Source organism: Mustela nivalis, assembly GCF_964662115.1.
Source record: "Mustela nivalis genome assembly, chromosome: 8".
Lineage (NCBI taxonomy): Eukaryota > Metazoa > Chordata > Mammalia > Carnivora > Mustelidae > Mustela > Mustela nivalis.
This window is the reverse complement of record NC_139027.1, coordinates 36,312,283-36,328,060: the sequence shown is the minus strand read 5'-3', so window position 1 is coordinate 36,328,060 and position 15,778 is coordinate 36,312,283. Positions and strand designations below refer to the sequence as shown.

The 15,778-nt window shown below is 39.0% G+C and overlaps 1 protein-coding gene across 4 annotated transcripts in view; it reads right to left on the bottom strand.

Annotated features, from left to right (window-relative positions):
* Positions 1-15,778, bottom strand: part of TMEM87B (transmembrane protein 87B) — a 52,092-nt gene that overhangs the window by 9,067 nt on the left and 27,247 nt on the right. For 2 of the 4 annotated variants that reach the window (XM_082743425.1, XM_082743423.1), the window contains exons 10-15: positions 14,264-14,357; positions 8,837-8,908; positions 7,036-7,144; positions 6,894-6,952; positions 6,479-6,582; positions 4,601-4,674 (exon numbers count right to left, since the gene is read on the bottom strand). In XM_082743425.1, the coding sequence (XP_082599551.1) occupies positions 4,601-4,674; positions 6,479-6,582; positions 6,894-6,952; positions 7,036-7,144; positions 8,837-8,908; positions 14,264-14,357 (512 nt within the window). Of the gene's footprint in view, positions 1-4,600; positions 4,675-6,478; positions 6,583-6,893; positions 6,953-7,035; positions 7,146-8,836; positions 8,909-12,670; positions 12,743-14,263; positions 14,358-15,778 lie in introns of all 4 variants that reach the window. The other 2 variants (XM_082743424.1, XM_082743422.1) reach the window with 2 other exon arrangements.

The following is a 15,778-nucleotide window of genomic DNA, read 5'->3' as shown; positions in this document are numbered from 1 at the left end:
CGGTTTAGTTCTGCCTGTTCTGGAACTTCACATATAGAACCATAATCCAGGGGCTCAGTATTCTTTTGGATTTGCCTACTTTCACTCAACATAAAGGTTTTGAGATTTATGTTGCAGTGTTGGTTACTTTTGAGATGGAACAGCAGCCCACTATGTGGGCTACTTTATCTATTGTGTGGGCCACATTGTGTGGGTACACCACAAATACTTTATCTATTCAACTGTTGATGGACACTGGGCTATATCCAGTTTTGAACTATTAAGAATAAACCTGCTGGAAAATAATGGTTTACATCAGTATCTTTCTATGAATATTGCTTTCACTTCTATAATTTTTTCTAGGTAAATAGCTTGGCGTAGAATGGCTGGGTTGGGGGCACGTGGGTGGCTCAGTTGGTTGGGCAACTGCCTTCGGCTCAGGTCATGATCCTGGAGTCCCACATCGGGCTCCCTGCTCAGCGGGGAGTCTGCTTCTCCGAATGACCTCTCTTCTCTCCTCTCATGCTCTCTCTCTCGTTCTCTCTCTCTCTCTCTCAAATAAATAAATAAATAAATAAAGTCTTAAAAAAAAAAAAAAGAATGACTGGGTTGTATGGTAGACATAGGTTTAAGAACCAAATTGGTTCTTTTTAAGAACCAATTTTTTTTTTTAATTTTTAGAACCAAATTGTTTTTTAAAGAAGTCTTAGTACTTTACATTCCTTCCAGTAGTGTCTGCGTGATCTAGCTGTTCCACATCCTCTCCAACAGTTCATGCTGTCAGTCTTTTAATCATTCTAGTGGGTATGTGGTGGTATCTCACTCTGGTTTTAATTTGTGTTTCCCTGATAACCAATTATACCGAGCACCTTTTCACATGCTTATTGGTCATTCCTTTGTCTTCTTTGGTGAAGTGTCAAGTATTTTTTTGTTTTTACAAATTGAGTTATATTTTATTGATTGATAGGAATTTTACTTATATTTTGGATATAAGTCTTTTCTCGGATATATGTACAGAGAATTTTTTATTTAAGTCTAAGTCTAATTTTTTATTTAAGTCTAAGAATTTTTTATTTAAGTCCCTTTGTTTTCTTGTTTCTCTGGATGAGTATTTTAATTTCTGTAAAGTCAATTTATTAGTTTTTTAAATTGTATGGTAACTCCTCATGTCCTAAGGTTATTAAGATACTTTGTTTTCTTTCAGAAGAGTTAATAGTTTTTTGGGGGGGGGGCAAAGGAGGAGAGAGAGAATCCTAAGCACGTTCCATACCCAGCACAGAGCCCAACATGGGGCCCAATCTCACAACCCTGAGATCATGACCTGAGCCGAAATCAAGAGTCAGACATTTAACTGCCTGAGCCACCCAGGTGCCCACAGAAGAGTTATAGTTTAAGTTCTCACATCTAGGTGTGTGGTCCATCCTGAATTAATTATTATGTGATATCTGTGTAAGGATTCTAGGTGAATTTTCCTCCATGTTTTCATCTAGTTGTTCCAACAACTAGATTTGCAGACAGTACTATTCTGTCCTCATAGAACATCCTGGTTCTCTTGTAAAGATTAGTGGGTGAATGAAGTTTCCAGTTTGGAGCTACTTTAACTATTAATTCATTTTATTATTCATATTTATAAATATTTATTTATTTATTTATTTATTTATAGAGTGGGGAAGGGCAGAGAGGGAGGGAGGGAGGGAGGGAGAGAGAATCCCAAGCAGGTTCCACACCTAGCAGGAGCTTGATCTGGGGCTGGATCCCACAATCCTAAGATTATGACCTGAGCTAAAACCAAGACCAGGTCTTTCAACCAACTGGGTCCCCCAGGTGCCTTTGTTGCATTCCTTTTAAAAAATAAAACCTTTAGAAACCTACTATGTGAAATCAATTGGCTACTTATAAAAGTACATTCTTCAGAATGTTATTAACAGAGTAACAACAACAGTATCAACTGACCATATACTTGTGGATTTATCTCTGGACTTTTTTATTTTTTTAAAGATTTTATTTATTTATTTGACAGAGAGGGAACACAAGCAGGGGGAGTGGGTGAGAGAGAGGCAGGCTCTCCACTGAATAGGGAGCCTGATGCAGGGCTCGATCCCAGGACCCTGGGATCATGACCTGAGCCAAAGGCAGAAGCTTAATGACTGAGCCACCCAGGTGCTCCTGAACTCTATTTTGAAACACTACTGTGTTTCTCCATCCTTCTTCCAATATCACACTATCTTGATCAGTAGAACTTGAAATTTTTTTAAGTCTTGAAATTACTATAAGTCTATTAATTTTATTTATTTAGATAGAATTTCCACACTATAAAATGCACCATCTTGAAGTGTACAATTTGGTAGATTTCAGGACAACCATCACCACTAATTTCAGAAGATTTTCTGGATGCCTAGGTGGCTCAGTCAGTTATGCATCTGCCTTCTCCTCAGGTCATGCATGACCCCAGGGTTCTAGGATCGAGTCCCACATCGGGCTCCTTGCTCAGAGGGGAGCCTGCTTCTCCCTTTGCCTCTCCCTCTGCTTCTCCCCTCACTCCTGCTCTCTCTTACTGACAAATAAATAATCTTTAAATGGTACCTTTTTAAAAAGATTTTTTCTTTATTTGACAGAGAATGAGAGAAAGCCCAAGAAGTGGGGAGAAGCAGGCAGAAGGAGAGGGAGAAGCAGGCTTCCTACTGAGTAGGGAGCCTGATGTGGGGCTCGATCCCATAATCCTTAGGTCATAATCTAAGCCAAAGGCAGACACTTGACCCACTGAGCCACCCAGGTGCCCCAATAAATAAAATCTTAAAAGAAAGAAAGAAACAAAAAAAAAAAAGGATTTTCATTACCCTAAAAAGAAACCACATGTCTATTAATCTGTCTCTATGGATTTACCTTTTCTTTTTTTTTTTTTTAATAATGTTTCTTTTATTTTTTAAAACATTTTATTTATATATTTTACAGAAAGAGAGATCAAAAGCAGGCAGAGAGGCAGGTGCGAGGGAGGGGGGCGGTGGAGCGGGAGCAGGCTCTCCACCAAGCAGAGCCCAATGTGGGGCTTGATTCCAGGACCTTGAGACTATAATGTGAGCCGAAGGCAGAGGCTTAACCTACTGAGCCACCCAGGCGCCCCTCTATGGATTTACCTTTTATGGACTTATCATTTAACTGGAATCATACAATTTGTGATCTGTAGGATTGGCTTCTTTCACTTAGTATAATGTTTTCAAGATTTGCCCATGTTGTAATTACAAGAATGTTCGGGTTCTTCTAGGTCCTCTTCTTTTTCATACATATTTTAAAATCAGATTAACTGGGGCGCCTGGATGCCACAGTCAGTTGAGCATCTGACTCTTGATTTTAGCTCAGGCCATGATCTCAGGGTCCTGGGATCAAGCCCCATGTCACGCTCCATGCTCAGTGGGGTGCCTGCTTAACATTCTTTTCTCCCTCTGCCCCACCCCTATGCTCTCTCAGTCTTCCTTTCTAAAATAAATTTGAAAAAAAAATTTCTCTAAAATAAATAAATAAAATCTTTTTTTTTTTTTTTAAAGATTTTATGTATTTATTTGACAGACAGAGACCACAAGTAGGCAGAGAAGCAGAGGAGGAAGCAGGCTCCCCACCGGCAGAGAGCCTCATGTGGGGCTCAATCCCAGGACCCTGGGATCATGACCTGAGCTGAAGGCAGAGGCTTTAACCCACTGAGCCACCCAGGTGCACCAAAATAAATAAAATCTTAAAAAAAATAATTAACCATTACTTTTAACATTAACTGTTTTTTAACATTAACCATAACACATTAACCACTTTTTGTTTTTTTTTTTTAAGGTCAGTTAGAATTATGATTGGGATTGCACTGATTCTACTCATCAGATTGTGGTACTGACTGCTTAATAATATTGAGAGTTACAATTCATAAACACATTATAGCTCGACACTTACTTATTCTCAGCAACTGAATTATGTATTGATGTTGCCTTAACAAATGTTTCAAGTACTATGGTAAAATTAATATAATGAGGGGTGCCTGGGTGGCTTAGTGGGTTACAGCCTCTGCCTTCAGCTCAGGTCATGATCCCAGGGTCCCAGGATCGAGTCCCGCATCAGGCTCTCCTGCCTCCCCCCGACCCCGCTTGCCTCTCTGCCTACTTGTGATTTCTTTCTGCCAAATAAATAAATAAAATTTTAATAAAATAAAATGATGAAGTGCTATGTAGAAATTAATTGAAAGATGAAAACAGCACTAAAACTGTAATTAGAAATGCTATGGGAATGAACAGATATCTATAATTCTGAAAAGCAAGAAGAGATGATTCAAGAAAATTTAGCAATCCTCATTAAGAAGAAGATTATTAGGAGCTAAGCAAAATGTAATCTAAATTACTAGTGTGGAACAGTATACCTACTTTAATATTTAGACTTTAAAAGCAAACAGGTAACAAACATTCAAACTACATTAATGATCATGAAAATTTTATTACTGACTTCCTTTTGTGGCTATCTACCATAAAAGGGCTTTGGGCAGATATAGTTTTAAGATTATTTTAATAGGAAAAAAAATGTATCTGACTTTGCATCATAAGTAAAGGTACAACACAACGGTCATTTAATAAGAAAACATGTCACTTACTTAAATTTTCAGATGGTACCATAAATTCTTCAATTTCATCATCAGAATCATCGATTAACGGCATGAAGGCATATCTACATCAGAAACAAGGAGTAGTTTTACTAGTACATTTAAACCTGTTCGGTTTTTCAGTTGATATCTAAAAGCATCATTACATACAAAAATATTTACATTTTAAAAATTTCTTATAAACTCAAATAACGAATATTTAACTATTTTTACTCTCAAATTAGGAAAGATTATTAGCAATGCAACAGTGAAGCTGGAGCTCCAAGCCCTGCGGGTGAAAGCGTAACTGGTAAGATCTTTCTGGAAAGCAGATCTTCAATGTTCAGGGAAGGGAACTTCACGCTCTACATTTTTTCTCCCTGTCAGGTTTACCCTCCCTGCCCACTACTTGTAAACTTAACTCCTAACAAAAAGTATATTGCTAATCTTACTGGTGAAAATAAAGTGTACTGACTGAGCCACATTTGCTAGGTCAAAAATATATTCAGAAAGCATTGCTGATAATAACAGTAATCCTAGAAGCAAAGTGCCTAATAAGTAGGGACTGCTTCTATAAATTAGGCTACATTTATATCATGGAATGCTAAAGAGCCATTAAAAATAATGTGGGAGATCGAGGGAGAGCTGGCTGGCTCCATCAGTAGAGCATGCCACTCTCAACTTCAGGGTCATAAGCTGAAGCCCCACACTGGGCATGGAGCCTACTTAAAAAAAAAAAAAAGGGGGGGTAGATCTGTACAAGATATGGAAAGATGCATCTTAAACAAGAAGGTGAAGAGCAGTGTGTATGCGTATGTATGTATTTCTGCATAATTATTATATACTTTTACAAAAAAGATGTATCTATTTATTAGAGAGAGAGTGTGTGTGTGTGTGCGCACGCATGCATGCACGCACGCACACACTTGCACAATGGGGTGGGGCAAAGGAGAGAGTAGACTTGGCACTGAGTTTGGAACCTGATTCAGGGTTTGATCTCATGACCCTGAGATCATGACCTGAGCCAAAACCAAGAGTTGGACGCCTAGGTGTGCCACCCAGGTGTCCCAATTACTATGTACTTTTAAAAAGAGAGGGAGAGTGGGGCACCAGGGTGGCTCAGTGGGTTAAAGCCTCTACCTTCGGCTCAGGTCATGATCCCCGAGTCCTGGGGTAGAGTTCCACATTGGAACCCTTCTCTGCTCAGTAGGGAGCCTGCTTCCTCCTCTCTCTCTGCCTGCCTCTCTGCCTACTTGTGATCTCCATCAAATAAATAAATAAAATCTTAAAAAAAAAGAGAGAGAGAGAGAGAGAGGGAGAAACACACACACAGTACATACTTTTCAGTTCCCTAGAAGGGCATTCAAGAAACTTCACAGCCCTTTCCCTGGGGAAGAGGAGTGAGGTGAGGGCAGATGGGCTTTCCCATCACATGCAGCCAATGGAATAAACTGAACATACGACTCAAGCTCCTTCTGATATTGGCCCCACTTTTCCTTTTCAGCTTTACTTCCCTCCAATGTAAGCAGTATTAACCAAAATCAAATGTCTCAATGACCACCAAGGTATACCACGTTTTCTGCCACTACCTCAGAAAATGTACATTTTTTCTCAGCTCAGCTTTTCATGGTTCTGCTTCTTTCCTTGAGGAAGATGCTGCCTTTCAAGGAGGCTTCCTCATCCCTCTTCAGTCTTCCCCCGGACTTCCTAGTTTATACAAATCTTATTTCACTGTCTTGCATTATGTCTGTCTCCCTACTTGACTGTGTACTCCTTTAAAAGCAAGGACTACTTCCTCAGTTTCTATAATAAATAAATGGGCTTTTATTTGAACACAGGAGCAGTGATCAACAAATGCTTGCCAAACTTCCATTTTCCTATGTTAGGTACCTCTGATTGTTTGCTGATGGTCTCCATAAAAACATTATTACAATAAGGATAAGTGAAAAAAGGAAGCTCCAAAACGCATCATCAACCCAGCGTTCCATCCAATCCTATAAGGACAGTTCAAACATGAAATGTTTAATTTTTTAATAAACACAGATTTCCCATTCAAATAGTGTACAATGACAAACATGAATGAAATCTTTCTAACCAGTCCATCTTCCAAATCAGTACTTTTTTTTTAAGAAAATAAAAACTAAGAAGAGCTCTTTATCAAATTAACATGAATGCCTACTTCAACCTTTTAACTAATCAGATAAATAAAACCCTAACACAAATTATATACTAGAGCATCATAAAGAACTTCCTAAAATAGTATAATTAAAAATGAAAACTGTTCAAGTAGGAAGATTATACTTACTGATTGACATTTTGCAATTCTAAATGTCTTGGTCATCCACACCATAAACACTATAGAAGCTGAAACACACCAAAGAAGTCACCTTTGAAGGAACATTTAATACTGAAATAATTTATTATAATAAGAAAATTAAATAGCTTACCCAGTACAGCAAAGATCAGAGTATTTGTAAAGTGCCTGTATAAAGAAAATTTCACTGTGTTCTTTCTTAGTCTTAGAGTCTTCATAGTTTGTGCCAAACTTATAAATATGTGCAAAAAGTTAAGGAAAGACATTTTAAATAGTAACAGTTTAAAAACAAAATAAGAATCTCCTACTACATTTCTAAAATTAGTACTGGTAAATATAGTTCCTGTAAAAACACAAAAAATATTATTTTAGCCAGTATTTGTATGACCACGATATTGATTTTATCACAAATCTTGCTTTACATTTTACCAATGTCTGAACTAACTAAATTCTGGGGAATACAAAAGGCAAGAAACCCTATGATGTTCTCCTTCAATGCCCAGCTCCCAAAATACAGGACAGAGCAGTATATACACTAAACAACCAGCCCTCTTCCCCCTTAGGCCAGTGACTCTTACAGATCACATTATGACATGCCCTTAGGCTTGTGCCTTTGTCTCTGTTTCTTATTTTGTTCTTTCCAGTCTACTCTCTTTTTATCCTCTGAATGGCCATAAGTAAGAAGGGAGGTCCTCTATCAATTCCACTGTATAAATTGAAAAATGAAATATGTTAAATAAAACAAATCTGGACTTGGGTCAGGAAAGAGATTACTGCAACAGGCAGAGGTTTACTGCCATGGGGAGGATTTTCTAACTCTTAAGATCTGCAAAAGTCCCACAGGTCAGGCCAGATAGGGCTTTGTTTTTGTAGGGAGGGTAAACAAGACTGGAAAGCAGGTATGGGGAAGTGGGTGGCATGACTGGCCAGCTGCTCAGGGAGTCCCTTCCCCTGAGGTGTGCAGATTCTCAAGAGGGGCCACTGAGGAGGGCTGTGGTGGACAAAGGCTCAGGGACCTAGGGAGGGAGACCGCTTAGTCTGGTCCAGGGAAGGAGACTGCTTAGTTTGGCCCGATTGGTCAGTGGGGAAACAGGTCTGGCCTTGTCACTAATAACAAGGGGCATCTGGGAGTCTCATGTAAGTCCTACTGGACTTATGTCTCCTGTATGTTCTTTGGAGTAAGCCTTTTCCTGGAACACGAAAGGGTGAGGGCTTTCTTAACCTGGGCTGTTTTCCAGGAGCACTGGGTTCAGGTAAAGCTCAAAACTGTCAAGAATGAAGAATCAAAAAGAGGCTTCTTCACTGATTCCTTGGCAATGAAGCCGGGATCCAAGCCAGGGCTCTCTTTGTAAATGGGAGTTGCTTCTTCTGGAGCACATCACCAGGTTTGTTCCTGAACCGTATGCCAAAAACAACAGAGTGGAGCAAAAGAACAGAAGCGGCAAACTTTGTATTTATGCCTATTTTAAATTTCAAATACTTCATGAATCAGAAACTTCATGGTAGTACTCACAAAACTGCTATTTAGTCTTTCTAAATGACCAGTGAGTTACAAAAGAAGATCAATTTCTAAAATAACACAATATAACCAATTAAGGCTACTGTCAGAATTTACAAAAATGTAAATATGCTGTATTCATTTAACATTATCAAGAGAAATACCTTTTTTCAAAATTCTTGACTGAAATAAATTTTCTATGTTAAAAATAAGGTCACACTGAATAATTCAAAAGCATTTCTGAGAAGCCGAGGAATAAAAAGATCAGAAGCAAATTCAAAACTGCCTAAACCTTCCCTTACCAGGACACCGTTAAATTTAAGTAAAGCTTAAATCATTTCTCCCCTTAAAGGAAAGTGGTGACAAAAGCAAACAGGCCTGGTTATCCTGAGGTGAGAAGCAACGGGAACGTGCTGTTGCAGTAGGAAAAGGATATCCACCAGCACAAGCCAGAGTCAAGGAGAGAGAGAGGGAGACTGGCCAGAAGCACAAGATCAGAGTCACTTGCCTGCAGCAAAACAGCACAAAATTAAAACAAGCAGGAAAAAAAGAGGAAGGGGGCTTCATGAGAAAAGCAATGGCTTTGATTTTTTCAGGTTATTTCTAGTTTTACTTCAGAACCGAACAGTTACAGGATAGCTATGTTAGATTCATCGAGCAAAGCAGAGTCGTCACGCAAGCGCTCAGTTCTGTATGTAGACCTGCTTCTTTTGCTTGCCATTTGTAATAATTTAAAAAAATCTACTCTCTGTCAAATAGCCATCTCAAAGCAAACATAGAAAAATCAGGTGCCAGCTGAAATGGACAAAGTTTCTTCATCTCACCATGAAACATTAAACAAGATAATTTTAATTTCTAGATTTCTTTATAACTCTTATTTCAAACTGCTTTATTAAAAATATGGATCATTAAGCAAACTAAATTTTTTCCTTGTTTCTCTTATCTCCCCATTCCAATTTGGTGCAGTATGTGTTGGAACAGTCCAAAGTTAACACTGTCCATAAAGGTGATAAATTACCCTCATTCAAATCTCGATGGAATTGGGCCTTTAGAACTGCTTGTCTTTGGAAGTTCCTGCCAAGCTGCATTACTATTTTTTCCCAGTAAACTACCTTGTGGATGGTTAAGAACAAATCTTTGAAAAACGTATCAGTAAATTACCAGGAAAAAAGATAATACAGATTTTTTAAAATGCCAGGTCTATAGCTCAGTTAGTTGACTGAAAAACATACTCGCTAACTTCTTAAAGGTTCCAAACATATACTTTTGAAGACAATTCCAGATTAAGCAGATTATCTTAAGCTCACTTTCTAAATGCCCAATGACAGAAGGGAGGAAGTGAAGATCTGGAGTTTGCAATGCTGAAACTAGCAGCTAGGTTCATCTTCCACGATTTTGCCCATCCTGCTGGCACGTAAGTTCATCCTACCAGCCCCTTCTCCTCCGGTCAGCCAAGTATTCCTAATGAGTGATGCGGCTGCGGCAGAACAGGAACCACGGCCCCTGGGGATTAGCTCTCATGGCCAGAGCACAGTTATGGGCAGAACTGAGCAATGTAGTTCACCTTTTTTAATAGCTCAATGTCTTTGAATGTGTTTTCATGTGGAAAATATAAAAATTACACTACTGTAAGCTTAGTATCATTCTTGGAAAGGATGTATTTAAGTATAATTTTTTTTCAACAAACATGGATTCTAAACTAGTAGCTCTGATTTTTAAGCAAGTTTGGTCAGAAACAACTCTTTAAATCAGGTATTATTTCTTAACTAGATACTCTTCAGACAGCAGGGAATCCACAGATATAATTTTGTGGACATTTTTAAATGCCCCACTGCAGGCAAAACTTTTGTAGGGTGTGTGTTTCTAATCTTGTGAAAAGAGGCTCCCCAGCTTTCATTCAACTTTCAAAGGCATCTTTGGTCCCAGTACCCAAACAAGGCTAAGAACCACTGCTTTAGAGAGTAGGGATGGTAAATTAAAAGGCTTTTTTCTTTTGTTCTTAACTTGGAAGCATACTAAAAATTTACAAACAGGGAGTTTAAAGAGCAGACACACTGGGTTTGGAAGAAATCACCCACAGGGGACTCAAAAAGGCCATGTATGTTAGCATGCCTGCAGAAAGGAGAGCTTCCTTGCAGAGGAGGAACACAGGCAAACTCAAGCCCTCTGGCCTTCCAACAAGAGGTAAAGACGAGAAAATGGAAAGAAATTACAAGGAAACAAAAGAACAGTTAATATTAAAAGCAAAAAGACAAGTATCAAAGACAATGGAAACAAACAAAAAAACTTGGTAAAAATAAAATCTATCTATAGGAAAGAGTTTCAAAGAGGATGTAAATGCAGAAGAAAGAGATAAAAATAATGTTCTGGGATATGCGTAACACTGCATTCTGCTCTGACCAGGTCACAGTTTCTTTAGAGTTCCTCCCATTTCCCCGAATGTGAATTAGAGGGCCCTGCCTTGGAGTTGAACAGACTCCACTGGAGTCACTGAAGCAGTGAGGAGGGTCCTCAAGGTTACTTTGCGTCTAAAACTTCTCCTGTAGTAACATGGTGTCTGCCTCACCAGCATCACTTGCTGTCCCATTGTGACTTCCGGAATGACCAAAGCCACGTATACCCTGGCAGTTCATCTCTCTGTAGTACTGGCCACTGCTGACCACCCCTCTTTACCAAAGCTTCTCCTCAGAACAATTTCTAGGTTCTTCTACCTCCCTCCACCCAGGTGTTTCTTCCATGCATGTTTCTACCCCCATTGGGCACCATCCTGGTCCTCTCCTCTCTCACTGGTCTATGTGTTCTTGGGTCACTTCCATGGGCTGCAACCTTCTTTCACATGAAGATGACCTCCAATATTCATCACCAGTTCCAATTCCTCTTACAAACCCAGACACGGATTTCCAACTCTCTGCTTAACACTAATGCCTTAGGCGGCTCACATTTCATCCATTATGGTCCCTTCCCTAAGTTCATTACCTTGGGGATGGCAACACTGTCCCCAGCCTCCCACTGAGACAGCAAGACCTCTCTGGAGCTCTCTCCCTTCTTTTCCCACCCATTTCTACTAAGTTTATCATCTGGAGTCTTTTTTCCATTCCCTCTGCCCTATTTTTAACCCTCACCATCTCTTTTTTGGACAACTGCAAATGACTCTTTATCAGACTTCCTATCTCTAGACTCTAGGATCTCCTTTTCCAGGTCATTTTTACATTTTTATTTATATAAGATTTTAAATTACTTCTATATCCAATGTGGGGTACGGACTTACAACCCTGAGATCCAGAGTTACATGTTCTTGGGGCACCAGGGTGGCTAAGTTGGTTAAGTATCTGCCTTTGGCTCAGGTCATGATCCTAGGGTCCTGGCATCAAGTCCTGCATCAAGCTCCCTGCTCAATGGAGAGCCTGTTTCTCCCTCTGTTCCTCTCCCTGCCTGTGCTCACTCCCTCTGTCAAATAAATAAAATCTTAAAAAAAAAAAAAAAAAAAAAAAAAGAGTTGCGTACACTTCCAACTGAGCCTGCCAGGTGCCCCTTCCAGGTCATTTTTAAATGTCATTCTTGAGTTCTTTCTAACACAGATTTCATCATGCTGCTCACCTGGGCAGCTTTGATTTCCTTTTCTTTCTCCCCACAGAAAGAACATGAGACTCTTGAGCACGTCATTCTATCTTTCCCTTCTGGCCCCGCCTTCCATGGTTCTCCCACAGACATCCACTTATAGGTAAGCTACTCTGGGACTTTCTATCACTGCCCCCATATTTTCATGCTTCCAGCTATTTGTTCCCCTCTATTCTTCCCAGGATGCCTTTCCCCCAATTCTTTTCCCAGTTAACCCAATCTGTTCTCTTGGTCACAATTTAATGTCACCACCTCTGTGAAGTCTTCCCTGGTTTTTGCACTACAATTACTTTCTCTTTCCTCTTGCTTGCATAGCACCTCTTTAAAATGGCAATTACTATTGCTATATTGCTTTAAGTTATATGTTTGTCTTCCCTCCCAGAGTGTGAATTCCTTAAACACAGGGACAATAGCTTTTCCTTCTCTGTGTCCTCAGCACAGGGCACACAGTGAGTACTTAAGTTTGCTGAACTAACAGAAAAAATAAAAGATATTCTTTTTTGGGGGAATGATTGCTTTTTCACCTTTAACTAAATTCCTATACTAAGGTTAAAAATAATGTATACCTACATTTCTATTATTATAAATACAAACTGAAAGTAACCTGATTTTAATGATACAGCAAACTACTTTAGGACATGGTAAAGGATATGAACCATACAAAAATGGAGTCAATAACTGCCAAAATAATGTCACCAAAAATAACAGCTAAATGGTTAGAACCCTGAAAGATAAAAATGGAGGAAAAACCTGAATGTAAACATTTCACTGTATCATAGAAATTATATGAAAAAGAAAAACCATTTAGTTCATCTCATCCCTTTACAAAAACCACATAAAAGTTTTATTCCTAGTAAAATTTGTGTCTAAGCATATGGAAATTTTTGTTTTGGCAGCAACATCTACCTATTCAATCACAATGTAAAACTGTATTATGAAATGGCAAGTAAAACATGTCATGTCCCCCGCCCCACTTAGGTCAATTTCAATCTCTCCCTTCTCCACACCAAACCTACAGCCACAGCCACTAATGAAGTGGGCTCCTGATTTTTCCTACTATCTGTGAAGGGACATGAAAAAAATAAAGAAAAGGAAGTGTGGAATGGTAAAAACAAACCACAGGTGAGATACTCTGATCACAAGTTGACAGAAAATCATATTTAAAAATTATATTGAAAATGTTGGCTATGTAAAATTTTAAAGAAATACTGTGTGTGTGTGTGTGTGTGTATCTGTATGTGGGATATTTATCTTTTTTCTTTCTAGCAAAGACTAGTTCCTGTAAATTATATACACAAATGCGAAGCTTTCACTAGTCTGTACAAGTAAAAATAAATGTACCTTTCAAAGAGTCAAAGATGGAAAGCACAGGTGTATTTAATATAGAAGGCAGATGTATCAAAGATAACAGAAAGAAGGAGAACGAGGCTTTTAACAAATTGAACAAATGGCCTGCTTCAAGATCAAAATATGTGAAGTAAACAATCTGCAAGATAAGATTCATTCTTATGCAGTGATCTGATTCACACATCTAGTCCAAAAAACATTTTGGGTAAAAATTACTAGGTCCTTTGAATAAAGGAAAATATAATAAGCTGATTAATCACTCAGTTGTCAACCATACTATTAAGAAAAACGGAGAGCTAGAAATCTAGGGGTTTTCCCAGATATAAATGTTCTGCCTCCTCTTAGAGAGTAAAGCATTGTGGCCCACATAGCCTGAGTCATTTCCCCCTGGATGCTAACTTTTCGTGGTTCTTCCAAGAAGAGAGTCCACTGAATCCCCACACACTGAGTCCCCAAGAGCCGGAGAATACTTATAACCAAATGAGACTTCAGAGTGATGTGCTGTAATGTCTGCATGTGTGATGGGTACAGTTAATTCTATTCACTTTCACATGTTCAGACCAAGGGTTAAGGAAGAAATGAATGCGTTCAGACTTCATAGTGACAAAGACAAATGTTCTTTATAAAGAATAACTGTGAGCGTTTTTGAAATGGAAACAATTCCTGAGCTGACATCAAGTGGTGCCTTCATAATCAGTCAGACTTTAAGAAGTGCTCCGTCTGGACTTTCAGGAAGTATTTAAAAAGGGAAATATTCCTTAGAGGGAACAGAAAAACTCAAATTGGGCCTTTTTCATAAATGTCCTATCTTTAAAAGTTCAAATCAGGGGATAGAAAGTAAAACCATATTTCATAGCAATAACAAAAAGGGATGGAAGTGGAATTACGCGGTTTTTACCCCAATAACTCTCATCACGCCTTCAATAGCTGCGAAGATAAAGTAAAGAATCCCCAGTCCGACCACCCGGTGCATGACTGTTCCTAAACGGGGCCTGGAATGAGAAAGAGGAAACAGGAAAAAAAGAAAAAGAAAAAGCACCAGTAAGTAAAATGCATCTGAATATAGTAACTGGTCCCATTTCCAACATAGAGAAGTCATCATCTAGTCAGATCAGTCTGCCCCCTGCATCCAGCCTATGCTTCCTCAGTTTAAAAAAAAAAAAAGTCTATTTCCCAGGAACAGGGCACAAACAGGCTTAGGAGAAACAGGCCTCCTGCTCTAGGACTAGAAGCTGTTCTGATGCCCACAAAGCAACACGCTGAGGCCGCCCAGGTGCCAGAGGATTAGCATAACCACGTACTCACTGCACCGTCTGGAAGAGGGGCTTGAGGAAACCTAGGAGGCTAAGAGCCAACTTGTAAGTGTCCCTGGCAGAAACAGTAACTTAATTCTTTCATGAACATTACTTAAAAACTGTTCTGGTACATGTTTTGTTAGATAATCCACTGTTTTTCTGACTTGGGCAGAAAAAGAACAGGAGTATTAGGCGATTGAATTCTATTCCCTTTCTTCTCTCAATCCCAAAACAAGAGGGCTAACACACTGTAGCTTCCATTCTTTACACTGAAAAAATTAAAATAACATTTTTGGTTCTTTAAAAATATCAATGATTTGGGGCACCTGGGTGGCTCAGTGGGTTAAGCCGCTGCCTTCGGCTCAGGTCATGATCTCAGGGTCCTGGGATCGAGTCCCACATCGGGCTCTCTGCTCAGCAGGGAGCCTGCTTCCTCCTCTCTCTCTCTCTCTCTGCCTGCCTCTCTGCCTACTTGTGATCTCTCTGTCAAATAAATAATAAAATATTTTAAAAAAATATATCAATGATTTGGGAAAATGCAAAGACAGTGATTTTTGTGATGAGCAATTTGAAAACAGAACTGAAATTTCATGAAATATGCAAATTAGAGCACAAACATTTCAGCTCAAAAACCCTCTGGCCAAAGTAATTCGAAGAAAAAACTAATTTTGGAAAAATACTTAATGTAGTCACTTTAAAACAAAATCCAACTAAAAATTCAACTAATAGCCACAGCTTAGATTTAAGACTCTGTATCTGATTTAGTTCACCTAGATTCTGACTCATTACAGTCCCCTAACTGGAACCTTCCACCTGCGAGAACCATGAGTTCTCTAAAGTTCATAACTAGAACTGTGGGTTGTATGAGATTCCACACGAAGACTCTGTGTTCTGTATACTGTATTAAGGTCAAAAACAAACAATCTCCCAAGACCCCAAAAAGCATTTGAGAAGGAATCTCAATAAATACCCAATGGAAAGGTTTCCTGGCCAAAATCTTCCTAACTACATCAATCTCAAGCTCACAAGTATATGTGTGTGCATTCAGTGCATATTTACGGAGGGCCTACTATGTGCCAGGAACTACAATGGGGCCTTAATTAGCAGGACACAAGACA